This window comes from Ochotona curzoniae, unplaced genomic scaffold (genome assembly GCF_017591425.1).
Source record: "Ochotona curzoniae isolate NIBS_2020 unplaced genomic scaffold, NIBS_Ocur_1.0 contig_2210, whole genome shotgun sequence".
Lineage (NCBI taxonomy): Eukaryota > Metazoa > Chordata > Mammalia > Lagomorpha > Ochotonidae > Ochotona > Ochotona curzoniae.
This window is the reverse complement of record NW_024465369.1, coordinates 21837924-21853839: the sequence shown is the minus strand read 5'-3', so window position 1 is coordinate 21853839 and position 15916 is coordinate 21837924. Positions and strand designations below refer to the sequence as shown.

General features: G+C 37.9%; 1 protein-coding gene across 1 annotated transcript in view; it reads left to right on the top strand.

Moving 5' to 3' along the window:
- CCDC148 (coiled-coil domain containing 148) overlaps positions 1-15916 on the top strand; it is a 197272-nt gene that overhangs the window by 28841 nt on the left and 152515 nt on the right. Inside the window, exons 4-8 of the mRNA XM_040971994.1 lie at positions 6619-6722; positions 9268-9350; positions 9509-9660; positions 10859-10954; positions 11041-11222. Of these exons, the coding sequence (XP_040827928.1) occupies positions 6619-6722; positions 9268-9350; positions 9509-9660; positions 10859-10954; positions 11041-11222 (617 nt within the window). The remainder of the gene's footprint in view (positions 1-6618; positions 6723-9267; positions 9351-9508; positions 9661-10858; positions 10955-11040; positions 11223-15916) is intronic.

Here is a 15916-nt window from a genome sequence, read left to right as displayed (position 1 = left end):
AGCGCCAGGGACTTGAAGTGGCAGCATGATAGGGGAGGGCAGTGATGCAAGCTGGCAAGTGAGGGATTTAACCCACTGTGCCACAACACCGACCCTGACTGGCATTTTCAGGCTCATCCCTAACCTTTGTTTTCATAAACAAATATGATTCAATAAGAAGCTTTACAGTAACAATTTCTGAAATAACTTCGCACCATGGATTCATAGCTTCATAGCTTGAAAACTCTCAAATAATTTTTTTCTTTAACTATTAAACTGGCTCACAGTCAGTAGCAATCATTTTGATAAGCTTTTTGTTTCATTTTTTTTTTTAGTCTTCACAGATTCATAAGATAAAGAATTAATCTTTTAAAACATGTTCATTTTGTTTTGAACTTTGGTTAATGATAACAAACTGTCCTGGATACTTCATAATTTTCTAACACTTTTTCATTATAGAATTTTCATTTTATTGTTGTGTCTAGATTAAGCAAGATGTATTGGGAATGTTGCTGTACATGATTTTTGAATATTTCCCTTCTCATTTAAAGGTAGCAAGTTGACATTTTGTTTTCAATTTATTTTTGTTATACATGAGTAGTTCCCAAATATGATTTTTCTTAAAAGATTTATAGCTTACAGGGCCTGACGCGATGGCGCAGTGGTTAAGGTCCTCGCCTTGCACGCCCGGGATCCCATATGGGCGCAGGTTCTGGTCCCTGCAGCCCCGCTTCCCATCCAATTCCCTGCCTGTGGCCTGGGAAAGCAGTCAAGGACGGCCCAAGGCTTTGGAACTCTGCACTCACGCGTGGGAGACCTGAAAGAGGCTCCTGGCTTCGGATTGGCACAGCATCGGCCATTGTGCTCACTTGGGGAGTGAATCATCGGACGGAAGATCTTCCTCTCTGTCTCTCCTCTCTGTATATCCGGCTTTCCACTAAAAATAAAATAAATCTTTAAAAAAAAAGATTTATGGCTTACATGGAATTAAATAATTAGAAATTAAAATTAAATATCCTTAAAGTTTACTTTAAAAGATTTACTTATTTATTAGGAAGGCAGAGTTTCTGGAAGGTGGTGGATTAGGATGAAGGAGTTAGAGAAAAGGAGAGCATGATGTATCATTTGCTCATTCAATATATATATGTCGTGTGTGTGTATGAGAGAGAGAGAGAAAGAGACAGAGAGAGAGAGACAGAGAGAGTTTGAGAGATCAATTTTCCATCTGCTTGTTTACTCACCAACAAAACCAGGAGTCCAAATCTCCCATATGGTTGCAAGGTCTTAGGCACTTGGGCCATTTTCTGTTGCCTTCCCAGGAACAGTAGCAGGGAGATGGATTGGATGTTCATCAGCCGGAACTCACATGGTACCAGATTAAGCAGTGACTTGACAATGGCCCTTAAAGTTTAATGTTTTAATGTTATGAATGCTACTCTACTGTTCTACACTATCTAGAATAAAAGTTATCATCCATGTTAGTCTTATTTTGTTTTCTCAAAAAGATGATTCTTTCTAATGTTACATAACACATTCTTGATATTTGCATTAATGTTAATGTTAAATGTTCATGTGTTTCCTGCTTATTTTACTATTTTAAAATGCTCATTTTGTACATCCAAAAGCAATATAATTGATATTCATTATTAATACAGCCCTCTTTTCTGGCAGTATTAAATATAAGTATATTTGAACTGAATGATAGAATGTCAACATTAAAGGCATGCAAAGAAATCATTGCTTCATCTGAAATGCTTAGCTGCATGCCCGATTTGTGTTATTGATACGCTTACAGCTGATTAGTGTGATAGTCCTCTGTGTAATCAATTTGTCATTGATCATGAACAATTTGAGGGATGTCAAAAGATTTGCTGAAATCGACGTTGACTGATCCACCTTCCAAAGGCTGAGACTGACCCTGAAGCCAAATAGTAAATATAGGCTGAGGAAACGACAGTATCATGTAATTGTTAATTACAATCATGTAATTGTTAATTCTCATCTTACCAAGTATAAAAAAGATCTTTTAAATTATTGCTATATTTGTTTCTTTAGTTAGTAAGAATGACTATTCTTGTCCCATTCAAGAGTCCATCTATTAATTCTTCTTTAAATAAAAACACATTATTTTGAGAAACTGTGGATGTAAGTGAAATCAGATTGAATGTATAATAAATTTTTTAAAGAATTATTTATTTTTATTAGAAAGTTAGGTTTACAGAGGGAAAATACAGACTGAAAGGAAGAGCTTCCATCTGCTGGTTCATTCCTTAAGGGGCTGCAATGGCTGGAGCTAAGCTGATCTGAAACCAGTAGCCAGAGGCTCCTTCTGGGTCTCACATGCAGGTGTAGGGTCCCAAGGCTTTGGGCCGTCCTCAGTTGCTTCCCCAGGCCACAAGCAGGGAGCTGGATGGCAAGCGGGGCTAGCAGGATTAGAACTGATGCCCATATGAGATCCCAGCACATGCAAAGTAAAGAATTTAGCCATTAAACTACTGTGCTGGGCCCTGATGTAATAAATTTCTATGTGATATCCAGCTCCAGTAATGATCAACTTTTGATCATTATTTCCTATGTTCTCCCACCCACAAACATCCCTCTGTACCACTTTGCATTGAAGAGAGGTTTAGACATTATATCTCACACATAAATATTCTGCATGTATCTGTAAAGTTTTGGGGCTTTAAAAATGCTATCACTGCATGTGTATTTATTCATTTTTAATAATTAAAAGTATATTATCAGTGTTAAAAATCTTTAAGTCTTGGGCCCAACGTGGTAGACTAGCGGCTAAAGTCTTCACCTTGCACATGCTTGGATTCCATATGGGTGCTGGTTCTTATCCTGGCAGCCCTTCTTCCCATCTAGCTGCCTGCTTGTGGCCTGGGCAAGCAGTCGAAGATGGCCCAAAGAGTTGGGACCTTTCAACCACGTGGGAGACTCGAAAGAGGCTGCTGGCTCCTGACTTCAGATTGGCACAGCTCTGGCTGTTGTGGATACTTGGGTAGTGAACCATCGGATGGAGGATCTTCCTCTCTGTCTCTCCTCCTCTCTGTATATCTGACTTTCCAATAAATAAATAAATAAAAATTCTCTAAGTCTCAACTTTTTTCTTTTCCTATATTTGTAAAAAAAAATTTATTTGAAAGGCAGGGAAGACAGTGAGAGATACTTTTTTTTTTTCACGTGTTTGCTCACTTCTCAAGTGCTTGCCACAGCCAGGATTGGGCCAGACTGAGCTGAGGAGCCCAGAACTCAATCCAAGGCTCCTGTGTGCATGGCAGAGGCCCAAGCCCCTGAGTCATCACCTGCCCCCTCCCAGCGTATACATTACCAGGAAGCTGGAAAGCAGAGGAGCTGAGACTGGTAATAGGTACTGTGCCATGGGATGTGGACATCCAAAGAAGGGGTTTGACCTGTTGCACCACAATTCTAGTCCCTCAAAAAATTCTTATTAAAGAATATTCGAAACAGCAGCTAAATAAGATCCACATGTTATAACTGGCTCTTCTGTTTAGAGTCCCTCCCTTCCCAGGTATGATTCTTTGTAATTTATGCATTCTTACAGTGTGAAGGATGATGATCATATCCTGGTGATGTCACTTACCATGATGTTCTGCCTCATATATCCAGTGCACAGTAAGCCAGTTCCTGCGACTTGTTCAGATTCAGATGTCATGTATCTCGCTTGTTTAAGGATGGAATTTTGTACTCCCATCGCTTTCTATTACAAATAGCACTGCCATGGATTTTTTCATGCTTGTATGTTTTTTATACTTTTGACTAAGTGAATTTCAGATAGATTTTTTTTAAAGATTTATTTTATGTTTATTGGAAAGGTGGATATACAGAGAGGAGAGACAGAGAGGAAGATCTTCCGTCTGATGATTCACTCCCCAAGTGAGCGCAACAGTCGATCCGAAGTCAGGATCCAAGAACTTCTTCCAGGTCTCCCACACTGGTGCTGGGTCCCAAGGCTTTGGGCTGTCCTCCACTGCTTTCCCAGAATACAGGCAATGAGCTGGATGGGAAGGAGGGCCCCTGGGATTAGAACCAGTGTCCATATGGGACGTTCAAGGCGAGGACTTTAGCTGCTAGGTCACGCCACTGGGCCCTGCTTTAGGCATTCTTAAGGGAAGCGCTCATGTGTCATACTTTAGAAATACTAAAAACTTGTATTTTTTCAGAATAAGGTGAGTATTTTTCTGCAATATCCTCTATTTTTCAAAAAAATGTACCTTTTCCTAAATTTCATCATTGCAGTTATCAGGTCTTCCGAGGAAAGAGTTTGACTTTGAATTTGAAGTCAAGTAATCTTTGTGCTCATTTGTTTTTTTGTACCCCTAATTTTAAATTGGAAATCAGCACAGCAAACAAATAAACTCAAGGTTAAAGTAATCTGTGAATGACAGCCAAAAGTAGCATGCATTATAAACATTGCTTTTTAGAAGGTGTCTTCTGAAGTTCTCTTCAGTACTGATAATTTCTTTTTCTCTTATTTTCAATTGGATTTTTATTTATATAGAGAATAGATTTCATAGAAAGTAAGAATAAAGAAAGGAAGAAAGGAAGGAAAAAGTGGTAAAAGTATGGTCTTTTAAACTCTTTAAGGTGTTAAGTACTCAAGTCACAGGGAAATTATGAAATATGCATATTTCACCCTGTTACTAGCTTACATTTTTGTAGATATTTAAGATCTAATATAGAATACACCACCTGAGGCTTTAGAGTAGATAGATCTTTATTTTAAAAACAAATCTATTCATTACTTACCATGATATGGTTTTGTAGCTGTAAGATTTTTCCCTTCCACTCCTCTTTCTCCGTCCCCATTTTCTCATTACCCAGTTATTATTTTCTGGATGACTACAGTAGTGTAGTCCCTTAGTAGCAGTTACAGATCAGTTTCTGCTGTTTAAGTGTATCATGTCCTCTAGGTATGGGGCGAGGTAGATTATCTAGATTCATGCTCTACAGGTAGCTTTACATGTTTCAAAATGGAAGTCCTACCTTATTCAGGAGCAGAGATGTGACGTGACTTTACTTCCCAGTATGTTAGTCTCCACTATACCATCCCCCTGTGAGAGTATATGTGTATACACTTGTAGTTTATATGGCTACACTACATCTATTTATTTTGTAATTTGCCTAAAGGCTGTCTTATATCAGAGAGAATATATGATATTTATCCTTCTGGGTCTTGCTTATTTCACTAAGCATTGATGGTCTCCGGTTAGGACCATTTTATTGCAAATGGCAGGATTTCATTCTTTCTTTATGGCTGAGTGGTAGTCCACAGAGTAAATGTAGATGTACCATAGTTTGTTTATCCATTCATTTGTTGAATGATGTCTGGATTGTTTCTGTGTCTTCACTATTGTGCTTTGCATTGCTATAAATATTTGGCAGGTTGCTCTATAGTAGATGAATCTTAAGTGGTAGAAAATGGATATGCAGGTGATACAGTGGCAGCACAATATTGACAGCTGCCGGAGATCACTGTTATCCCAAATCAGAGAAACCCAGTGAAGCAGCAGGGCTGAACCACATTGTAAGGCGGAGCTTGTCCAGAAGTAGTTGGGACTGTCCAGAAGAAAGTTTCATGAGGAAACTGCAGGTGTTCTTATAGTCTTCTGAGAGCAGAGAAGGTGAGGGTTGTAGTGGGCTGATCCATTGGCTTCTCCTTCACCTCACTGCTCCCTGCCAACCTCCTATCAATCTTCTTGGGCTACAGAGAGTGTCGCCTGAGGAACATGGGGTTGCTCTGTGACATGGAGCAGATGAGGGCGATAACCAGGGATGGATCTCAGGGAAGCACACCCCAGCATGACACAGCTGGTCAGCAGATGCTCCCACAGTACCCAGGATGTGCTAAATTTTTCAAAAGAAAATTCAGGGATAATTAATTTTAGCTTAAAGTTTTGGTTTCAGTGCTTGCATAATCTTTAGCTACTGAAGTTCTGTGAAGTGACTTCAAAATAAATAGCAGCTGAAATGCAAACAATTATTCTTTACAATGTCATAAAACTGCGAGACCAAAATTATTTTCTCAGGCTGCTATTTCTAGCAAGTTCTGAGTACAGGATTAAAGTCAGGTTTCCTAACAATTTTTCCAAGTAATCTCTCTTCTGCTTCCACTGAAAAAATCAATGGACGATCAAGCCATATAATAGATTTTGTGTAACTGATGTTTACAAGCTTTATGATGATGACCGAATTCTTTAACTTATCTACCTTCAGTGTTTCCACATGTAAAATGGGAATGATAATTCTTGTCATGTTTGCCAGGGAAGATGTATCCAAAATGTGGACTAGGTGGGATAAGCCCTTGACAAATGTCCTGGGGCTAAATGAATTCAAGATATTATTTACAGTATGAATGGAAAATGGAATGACTTCACCTTTCTTTGCAAACATAATTTTAAAGCAGTTCTTAAAGTTCCAAGCATTTCCAACCAGTTTTTCACTTTCCCTCCCTGGTTTTTATCATTGCATTTAAGGATATAATGTGAGAAAATGCATGAATAAGTATTTTAAAGCATCAAGTAGTTAGCTTGGAAGATGCAGATTAAACACTGCAGTTGGCAAACACTATTTTGAGACTTGGAAGTTGCTCTTCTTTTGTTCCTCCAAATGTAGATCAGAAAAGCACTGCAGACTTCAAAGTTATCTAAAGAACAGCGGCTAATGAAACAGCACAAGCAAGTGTGGTGGCAAGAGCACCAAAGACTAAATCAAGCCAGGTGAGAATGGGGGAAATCCCAAGGAGTAGACGTAGATCATTAAGAGCTACCATTACAATCAGAGTTTAAGTTGCAATGTAAATGTGGGTCAAACTAAAGTCTCATGATTTTCTTATGTTTGTCTGGAACCCAGTGACTCTGCTAGTATGGCCCCCCAAGCTCTCCCATGTCTTGAATCATCCTTTATTGTTTTCTCAGGCCATAATCAGGGAGCTGGACGGGAAATGGAGCTACTGGGACACAGACTGGTGTCCGTATGGGATGCTGGCACTGTAAGACAAAAGATTAACCTGCTGAGCTCCTGCACCAGCTCCTATAAAGGATTTTTAATAAAATGTGTATTTTAAGCATTTATTATATCAAATAGGTCCTTTATCTGGTCTTATTCTCTATCAAGTTTCAAACCTCATTACCTTTGACTTAAGTACTTTTCGTATGGAAGTAGTTTCTTATTCTGGAAAGTGATTCCTACATGTGAAGTAAAAGGCTTATGATTGCAGAAAGTTTTACAGTATGTCATAAAACTTAAAACAGAAAACATTTACATAAACATCATCACTACTTTCTGAGATGAATCTTACATCCATCTTCTGGAAGTTGCTTTTTGGTGGGAGATGTTTAAACCTCCTGAAAGGTTTTTAAAAATATATTTGCATAACTCAGAATATGATAACAGTAAAGCTTTTGGAGGCTTTAATTATGTTGTTCAGTGATGCAAGCTCAAAGGTTAAAAATGGGAGTGCAAACTTTTTTAAAAAAACTTGGCTGTTTCATATTCCCCTTGATGTGTGTGTTACGTAGTTCTTGAGGTAAGTGGAAGAGGCATGCACATGCTATTCTAGAAAGTTCGTCTGGCTGACCTGGTCCAGAATTACACAAAAACAACTGAAATGAGGAACACTTGTGTAATAAAAACTTTATTGTCTTGAGATTTACAAGAGTTGATAATTGGACAAACAGAATAATCCCTGGTTAATTTCCTGTGCTATTAGTCTAGTATGTTGGCTCATTTCAATATCTGGTCAGTGAAATGAAAAACTAATAGTACTGGGAGAGGGGTTGGAGAAATGGCTACAGCTGTGGAAACTTTCCAGATCACCAGCAACTCAGGCAGTTTAAGATGTCCGTGCCTGTGTACATTTAAAAGTGGACACCTGCGCATATGAAGTAAATGATTCTGAGACCTTACTGCAAGAGACCGTGTTGGAGAATCTGAGACCTACAGAAGGTCAAAACACTGATGTTCAAGTGTTTCTTGGGCAATTTAATATGTGAGACATAATAAACACAACATTTTATGTCTCACTTAAGATTTGCAATGGCATTACAGAATAGGTATCATTGCTATCTCTATTTTATTAAAAGTATTTGCACAAGGTAATTAAGCTAGCTTTATGCAGCTAGAATTGGAGACCATGTGTCTAATTCCTGAGCTCCATGACGTTGGTGTTGAGCAGCTACCCCAGCTTCAGATTTTATTCATTATCCACTACTTTACAAATACAAAAAAGTTAGGAAAAGACTAGATGTTTATCTCAAAAATTACACAAAATATTATAATTACTGCTGTATCTTATTTTATGCCATTTTAATATTATATTTTAATAATAATAAATCCAAACACCTTTCTGTGATTTAATTTAAGCTGCTGTAAGCAAGGGACAGATATGTTTAGATGTTCGTGTAGAATTGTTTGTTTTTACTCTATAAATGACTTTAAAAAACATTTTAAAGGATCTTTAGAATTTTTACATTCTTCCTAGTAAATGAAAATAAATATACTTCTAATTCAGTTTGCATTATTCAGAATCTCATTTTTTCTAAATCAAAAAATTCATACATATATATGTCTATGTATAGATAAACTTGGGAACTTGGGGGATAGAGAAAAAGAGGGGATAAGAAGGAGGTTCAGGAATAGAATAAGTTCCTGTCCATTGGTTCAGTCCACAAATGCCCACAATATCCAGAGCTGCGCCAAGTATCAAAGCCAGAGGCTAAGAACTCAAGGCAAGTCTCTCATGTGGGTGGCGGGAACCCAACTACTTGAGCCATCACTGCCAATTGCCTTTATTAGAAGGAATCTAGAGTCAGGAACCAGGGGCAGGAATTGAGCCCGGGTATTCTAATGTAAGATGAGAGTATTTGGATTCCTGGTAAACACACAACTCCCACTTTTGAACCTTATAAATAACCTCCTTATTGGTATAGGTTTGCCCAGTTCCCTCTGCTTGTTTTCCTTTTCCCTTATTTGCCCACCTTTCATTCTGTTCTCTATCTTACTGCCTTGGGAATCCTTCTGAAATAAGTCTGAATAGATAAGATTAGCTTGACATCCTTCAGTGGCTTTCTAATGACCTGGCTTTCTCCAGCTGAAGCAGTGCCGGCACCTGCCATGTGCACGCCTTTGCTGGTGCTTTTACTCTGTCATCTTCCATCTCATTGTATAGCAAGGTCTTATATATATAATCTGAATAAACAAACCAATGAACAAAATCTCATTTAGTTGATTGTTGTGAAGTGATTGTGATCACGTCTATTTCAGAATCAAAACTGAATCTGAAATAAAATGTTTTATCAATGAAGAGAATGTTGGAAGCAAATGTCTTTGCGATCTTACAAATTTTGGTGAGTTTTTGATATTGTATTTACATGGCAGTTATGATTTCAAGAATGAAAATGGGCAATGACTTCATGTTCTTTTAACATTAACGTATTTTTATTTCTTCTAATGAAATAAAAATGTCTGTACTCTGTTTCCTTGATTTAATTTTGTTTCACTATAGAGCAAGAGTTATCAGAACACTGGTGCATATTTCTTAAAAATGTGATAAATCCCCTTCAGCAGCTGAGGGCAGATCTGAAGTACAGAGAGCATCATCTCTTACCGCCTTCACATCCCCACACTGAAGTTAACTCTGTGGAAGTGCTAGAAGAGGTCAGTAGGTTGCCTTCATTTTTTGACAATGTAATATTTTATTTTTATCCCTACTGGAACTATTTGAGATAAGAAGCAAATGTGTATCTTGTGTCTTTAAACAAAGAATGAACAGTCTGTTTACTCCAGAGCTGATATATATGCAAACATCTGCCCAAGCCTCCTAATTTCTCACCCGGGACGTGACAGTGACCCAGTAACTGGTCTCCCTGCCTTCGTTCCTGCTCTTCCTCGCAGGGCATTCTGGGATTCCACCCCAGCAATTCAGTCTTCCTGTTGCTGAAATCTCCCATGGGTTCCTGCTGATTCCCAGTGCTCCTATTCTTCTGGTCCCCTTTCATGCTTTTCCAGTTGCGTCTCCTTCCTGACGCTGCTCGTTTTCCAGCAGAGCTGTAGTAAGGATCCTGACTTTTGACCTTTTTCCATGCCTCCTTTAAGCTAGTCTCATTCCCATCTCAGGAATAACCTTTGCAGTGGCTATTCCCTGTGTGTCATCCATGCCATTTTCTGCCACTCATGTCTTGGTTTAAGTATCCATTATCTTAGAGACCTTTCCTGAGCAGCTGCAGTCACTTCTTTTCATATCACTGTCTTCCATGTCTTTCACCTTCCTGATGCTTGCTTGTATCTGTAAGAGTATCAGTCTATTTGGTTTATCAGTTTGTTGATTGCCATGTCTCATTATAGTGTAAGATCCATAAGTATGGTATATCTAAGCATATAAACATAGTATATCCTAAGTATAGCTGTGCCAGGTTTCTAATTTGTATTTCTCATTTTTCAGTTGCTCTGTAATGTTGCTATGTTGCTTTCATAAATGTTAAATAAATATTGCTTTCATATAAAATTTAAATTCCATGCTCAACTGGGTGTTAGAGGCAGTGGTACAAGGGAAGGAAAGGGTGATTAATTGAAACAGAACCAGATGTTTTCCCAAGCAACATCCCCATGTGGGAGCAGCTGGTTATACCATCCCCACCCACCTCCCCAGTGCCGGTGTTTTCCCATGTGTCTGCATGTTTCTTTGTGGCTACTTTGCTGGATGAGCATTACTTTGCTGGAATTTTAAAAACTTCTTCCACAGGTACTCGAAAGATTTCCATTATGTATTGGCTTTTGAGAGCAAGTCTGTGTCTTTCAATATAAATATTGGATGAATTACAGTAATTTGCATACTTCTTGTCTAACTGCCCAATAGATTGACTCTGTGAAGAAGCAATTGAAAACCGTATTCGACAAACTTAACCTAGAGCAACAAAAAATAGAAACAGACCTTTCGGACTGGAGTAGAAAAGTAAGTGTGATGCAGTTAGTGACTTATTTATCAATTTCTCATTCACATTAAATAAAATAACCATATGTATTTTTTTTTCTTTTCAGATACTGGATTATTCTTTGGAAGAGGAAATTAGCATGCTTACTGAACTTCCAATTGAACTACAAGTTTTAGAGTGCCCATACCCTGATTTGAAGTCTGCAATCATTAATGAGTTCTGCAACTTTACAGAGAAATATCAAAAGAAACTGCATGATGTTGATCTGCAGCTGGGAGACATACTCAGGTGATGAAACTACCTGAATTATGTCCATTTTCTATAGTGAATTCAAATTTTTGTTCAACATCAGACTTCACTTTCAGTTTAGTGTTTCGTAGTTACTATATAATTTGAATAAAATAACTTGATGGAATGATTAAGGTATTTATCAGGCTAAATCAAGATGGAAAGACTACTCTTACTGAACTCTCTGTTTCATAGGGAAGAGAGTTTGCATCAATTCATGTTATGAAGCTCTCTATGGTAAAATTTTAAAAATCTAAACTAGTAATTCGTTACAGAGGAGAATGTAGCCATAGAATTATGTTTCTTGCAGTCAACTGTGATTTTGTCTATGGTCAATACAGAGTATGTTTCACACAAAGCTTCTTTGTGTATGTTGTATGGTTTTTAGAAAGTGCACTTTTAATGGTATCCCGAGAATGATAATCCTCTGCTGAATGGCATGTGAAAGATTGAATGATTTAAAATTCAGCTTGGCCATGGTTATCTTCTCTAGTGTCTTCTTTGTTAAAATTTACTCAAAGGACAAATTTAGCAATACTTTCTTAAGTCAGGTCTGTGGTCTACTTTATGCAGTGCTATATATAGTTCATAGGGGATATTTTGTACAACAGTTTTTTGTGTGTTACTGACTTCAATATTTTCCACAAAGACTATGTATTTAAGAAGAGAGGAAAGCTATTGATGGCACAATTTATAGTAAACTAAAAATAGGAATTTATTTTTTAATGATAGATAAGGAATATGACAAACATTTGTTATTTCCTATGAATTGTTTGTGTGTGCAACTCCTCTATGTGAAACTAATTGTGTTTGGACAAGGAAAGGCTTAAATCCTTGGAATCGGTGGCTCTCTGGTTCACTCTTAGTTAGAACTCTTTTTGGTCTTTGTGTGTTAGAGGCAAGTGGAGTCAGCCTTGGGGACCTGCTTCACATTCAGTTCCCTGCCTGTGGCTTGGGAAAGCAGTTGAGGATGGCCCAAAGCCTTGGGATCCTGCACCCGCTTGGGATACCCAGAAGAGACTCTGGACTCCTGGTTTCAAATTGGCACAGCTCCAGACATTTCAACTGCCTTGGGGGGTGGATCATCGGCTGGAAAATCTTCCTCTCTGTCTCTCCTCCTCTCTGTGTATCTGACTTTCCAATAAAAATGAAACAAATCTTGAAAAGAAAAAGAATGGTTGGAGTTAGAATAGGCAGAAAGTAGGTAAAGGGGGCATTCTAGTAAGGGTGGAATAGAGTATAAATAGCTTGAAGGGAAGTAATTTATTAATTACATTTGTATTCTTAGCATCTAGTACATTTAGATACACAGCATCTGGTGAAGAAGTGATTATTCAGTTGAGTTGAATTGAAAATTAAAACAGTGAAGAGAGATTTGGAGGCATGTTATGAAAGCGATATAAGAATGTACTTTGGAACACAATCAAGTTCATAAATTCTAGTTGAATAGCCTTCGTGCCACACCTAATTATCTTGAATACATCTTACATAATTGATGCTGTGTTTTATCTGATGAATATTTATTGAATAGTCATTGATATACAATAGTCTCTGCTAAACTCCTTCAGTAGACAGCTGAATCTTGAATTTGTCTTTGCCTTTGAGAAGGTTTGGGGCATACATGCATCCAACCAAATGAAAAGCATCCACTGAAGAAAACGTTTTGTAAATATTCTGGCAGTTTGTAATGATACATTAGCAAAGAAAAAAAAATCCATCAGCAATGGTTTGTTTCGGGAGAAAGGGAGTAGAATGAATATTTTAAAAATAAATCTAGAGGTGGTGGGCAATAGTTATCAGGGGCTAGTGGGTAGAGAGTTTATTTAGAAATGTATTGTTCTAGCTAGAGCAATGAATTACATGTTCCATTATGGTATTAACTGTGCTTTTAATTTCCCAAGATCTACCATTACATTTATAGTGTCTCCCTTTTGATTCTAGTTAGGTCTTATGAGAATTCATATAGATGGTATGAATTATTGTCCCAATCCATTGTGACTCCCAATGGTTCTTTTTTTTATTTGGTTCTTTTCAAATAAAAATATCTCAGTACATTAGGGATGCAAAGTCCACAGTTAGCATTAGCAGCACAATCTGTTCTTTCCTAGTTGTTCATTTTCTAATTATTTATTAAATAATTATTCAGTTATTTATGAAGAATTCAACTGGCCCTATGAAAGCATTTATCATTTATCCCTATAGTTTCTGTGTCTCAAGAATATATCTTATTGGTATACTTAACTGTGTACTCTTGATATATCTTTAGAATAATTTATTGTAGCAGCAAAAATGGATCAAGAGCCTTAATATCAGCAGGTGACACTTTCTTAGATTATCGTGCATCCATGCAATATATTTGTAGTTTTTTAAAAGTTTAACACTTACATATACTGACAAGGAACAATATCCAAGGGCTAGGTTAAGATACAGAATTAAGTGAACAACGCAATTGTACAGCACATTTGCTTTTCTTTGACACAGTGCACAAATGCCAGTAACATCTTTGCTTCTGTGGAAAGGAAGCCTTTGTCTGGGGTAAAGTAAAAGGATATTTTCATTGTATTCTGTTTTCATCTCACCATTTTCATTTTGAATAATAGGCATATGTTTTTTATTCTAAAATAATTATTTTCAGGAAGATGATTTTCAGGAGTCAAGATTACTTCCCAACAGGAAACCACAAGCAACTTACCAGGTTCAGTTCCCTAATATTCAATTCCCTAATATAGGGAGAAGATTCAATTCCCTAATAGAGAGAGAGACTTTGTATCACTTCTCAGCTTTTTGGCTAAGATCAAGTGTAGAAAGACACTCTGTAAATAGTTGAGTGATTAAAAGCCAAGAGGGAAGAGCAGATAGTTGAAAAGATGATTTATCACTCACATTTTCAGAAATATTTATTGAATACACATAATCATGAAGTTAGAGATATACACAAAAAACTATAAAAATAATACAAAAGTAAGTTATAGTAGTGGGTTAGAAGATGACAAATACTATGACAAATCTATTAGGATAGAAAAGATGTCAGGGTTGTGTATGGGCAGATTGCACTTACAATTCTTACTAACAAATTTTGATGTCTGTTGCCTGGCCTGCAGCTGCTGCAGCCTTGTCCTATCTGGCCTGTTCCCAACCCCAGCAACCATGAGTGTGGGAGGGTTCCATGATTATGCCTAGCTCAGCCTGTCATCACACCAGCTTTTAAGCAAGCTAGCAGAAATTATAGTTCCACAAGAGTTATAGTTCCACATAACTGCCACAGGATCTGCTGTCAAATCTGGTTCACTCAGGTGCTGGTTCATATCATGGTCCAATGTAACACTATCCATTCCCTGTTCCAACTCTCACTGGCAGTTATTGTGATCTAGCCCTGCCAGGTAGGCCCAAAACTCTAGCTTTAGGGTACACCAGTGAGTGGTGATCACCTGTGATTCATGCTAACTAGCCCATTGTGATCTCCTACTTGGGCTGGTGCATCAGTCTGACCCATGAAAGTCCTGTGTCTTCCATCCTCCAAATCCATTGGTCTCAGCCACGTCACTTACCTGCAAGTATACTGGCTTTGTTGATGAGAGCCCTCAGAAGTCATTCTTCACCTGCAACATATTCCCTCAGTTATCTTCCCTCCCTGATCATCCCTGGGTCATCGCCTTATCCTCCTCCCTGATCCATCCACAGAATATGCACAGGGGGATATATCCTCAGCCTTCACCCTCAGGACAGCATGAGAGCAGGACATGGGCGACCAGTCTGTATGGCTGTTGCTTGCTATGGAGTGTGAGCCCAGGCCTTTTGCCAAAATACATACATTATTAAAATTGTGCCTGCTTATGAGGTGTCTTAACATACATATACATTGTGTGATTCCAATCAGTATAAATAATATCTATCATCTTCAGCTTTCAACTTTATAGTGAAAGCATTCAAAATCTCCTAGTATTTGCTTCTTCTTCTTTAAAAGAGAAGTAAATAGTTAATTTACATTCTCTTCAGTCACCCTTTGTGCAGTTTTGGGTAGAAGTCGGGGATAAGTCTTGTTGAGATAGTAACACTAAACCCAGGTCATAGAGGTTTGAGACAAGTTACTAGATATTTGGGGTCAAAATGTTCACTGAGGTGTGAGTGAGCCTGGTAAGGCTGATGTGTAAGGAATAAAAGGCAGATCAAGAAATGAGGTTAAAGTTGAGCAGTTGAGAGTAGAAGTTTTAAATCCTTCAGCTTTAAACTCTTCAGCTTTAACTCTGAGCAACAATGTGAGAAGGTGCTCAGAGGAAGTGAGTTCGTGGCATTGGCAGTTGCTGTGTTTAAGATAGACTGGAAAGGTGGAAGAAACAGAATCCTTATGTATTGTTGATAAGAATGTAAATTTGTACCACTATTACAGAAAACAGTAGGGTTGCTTTTGAAAAATTAAGGATAGAGGAACTCGCATCCCTGCTAATGGGCTGGGAAAGCAGTACAAGTTGGCCCAAAATGCTTAAGCATCAGCCAAGTCCAGTCTGAGCTCTTGCTACCATCTGGGTAATGAACAGTGGAAGGAAGATTATTTCTCTATCTCAAGCAGCTTCCCTTTCCCCCTCCCCCTCCACACACTCTGTATAAAAACTTGGTACAGAGAAGGCATAGAACTTTCAAATGAATAAAATAAAATTACAAAAATAAATTAAGGCTAGAAACTCTATATGTTCTAG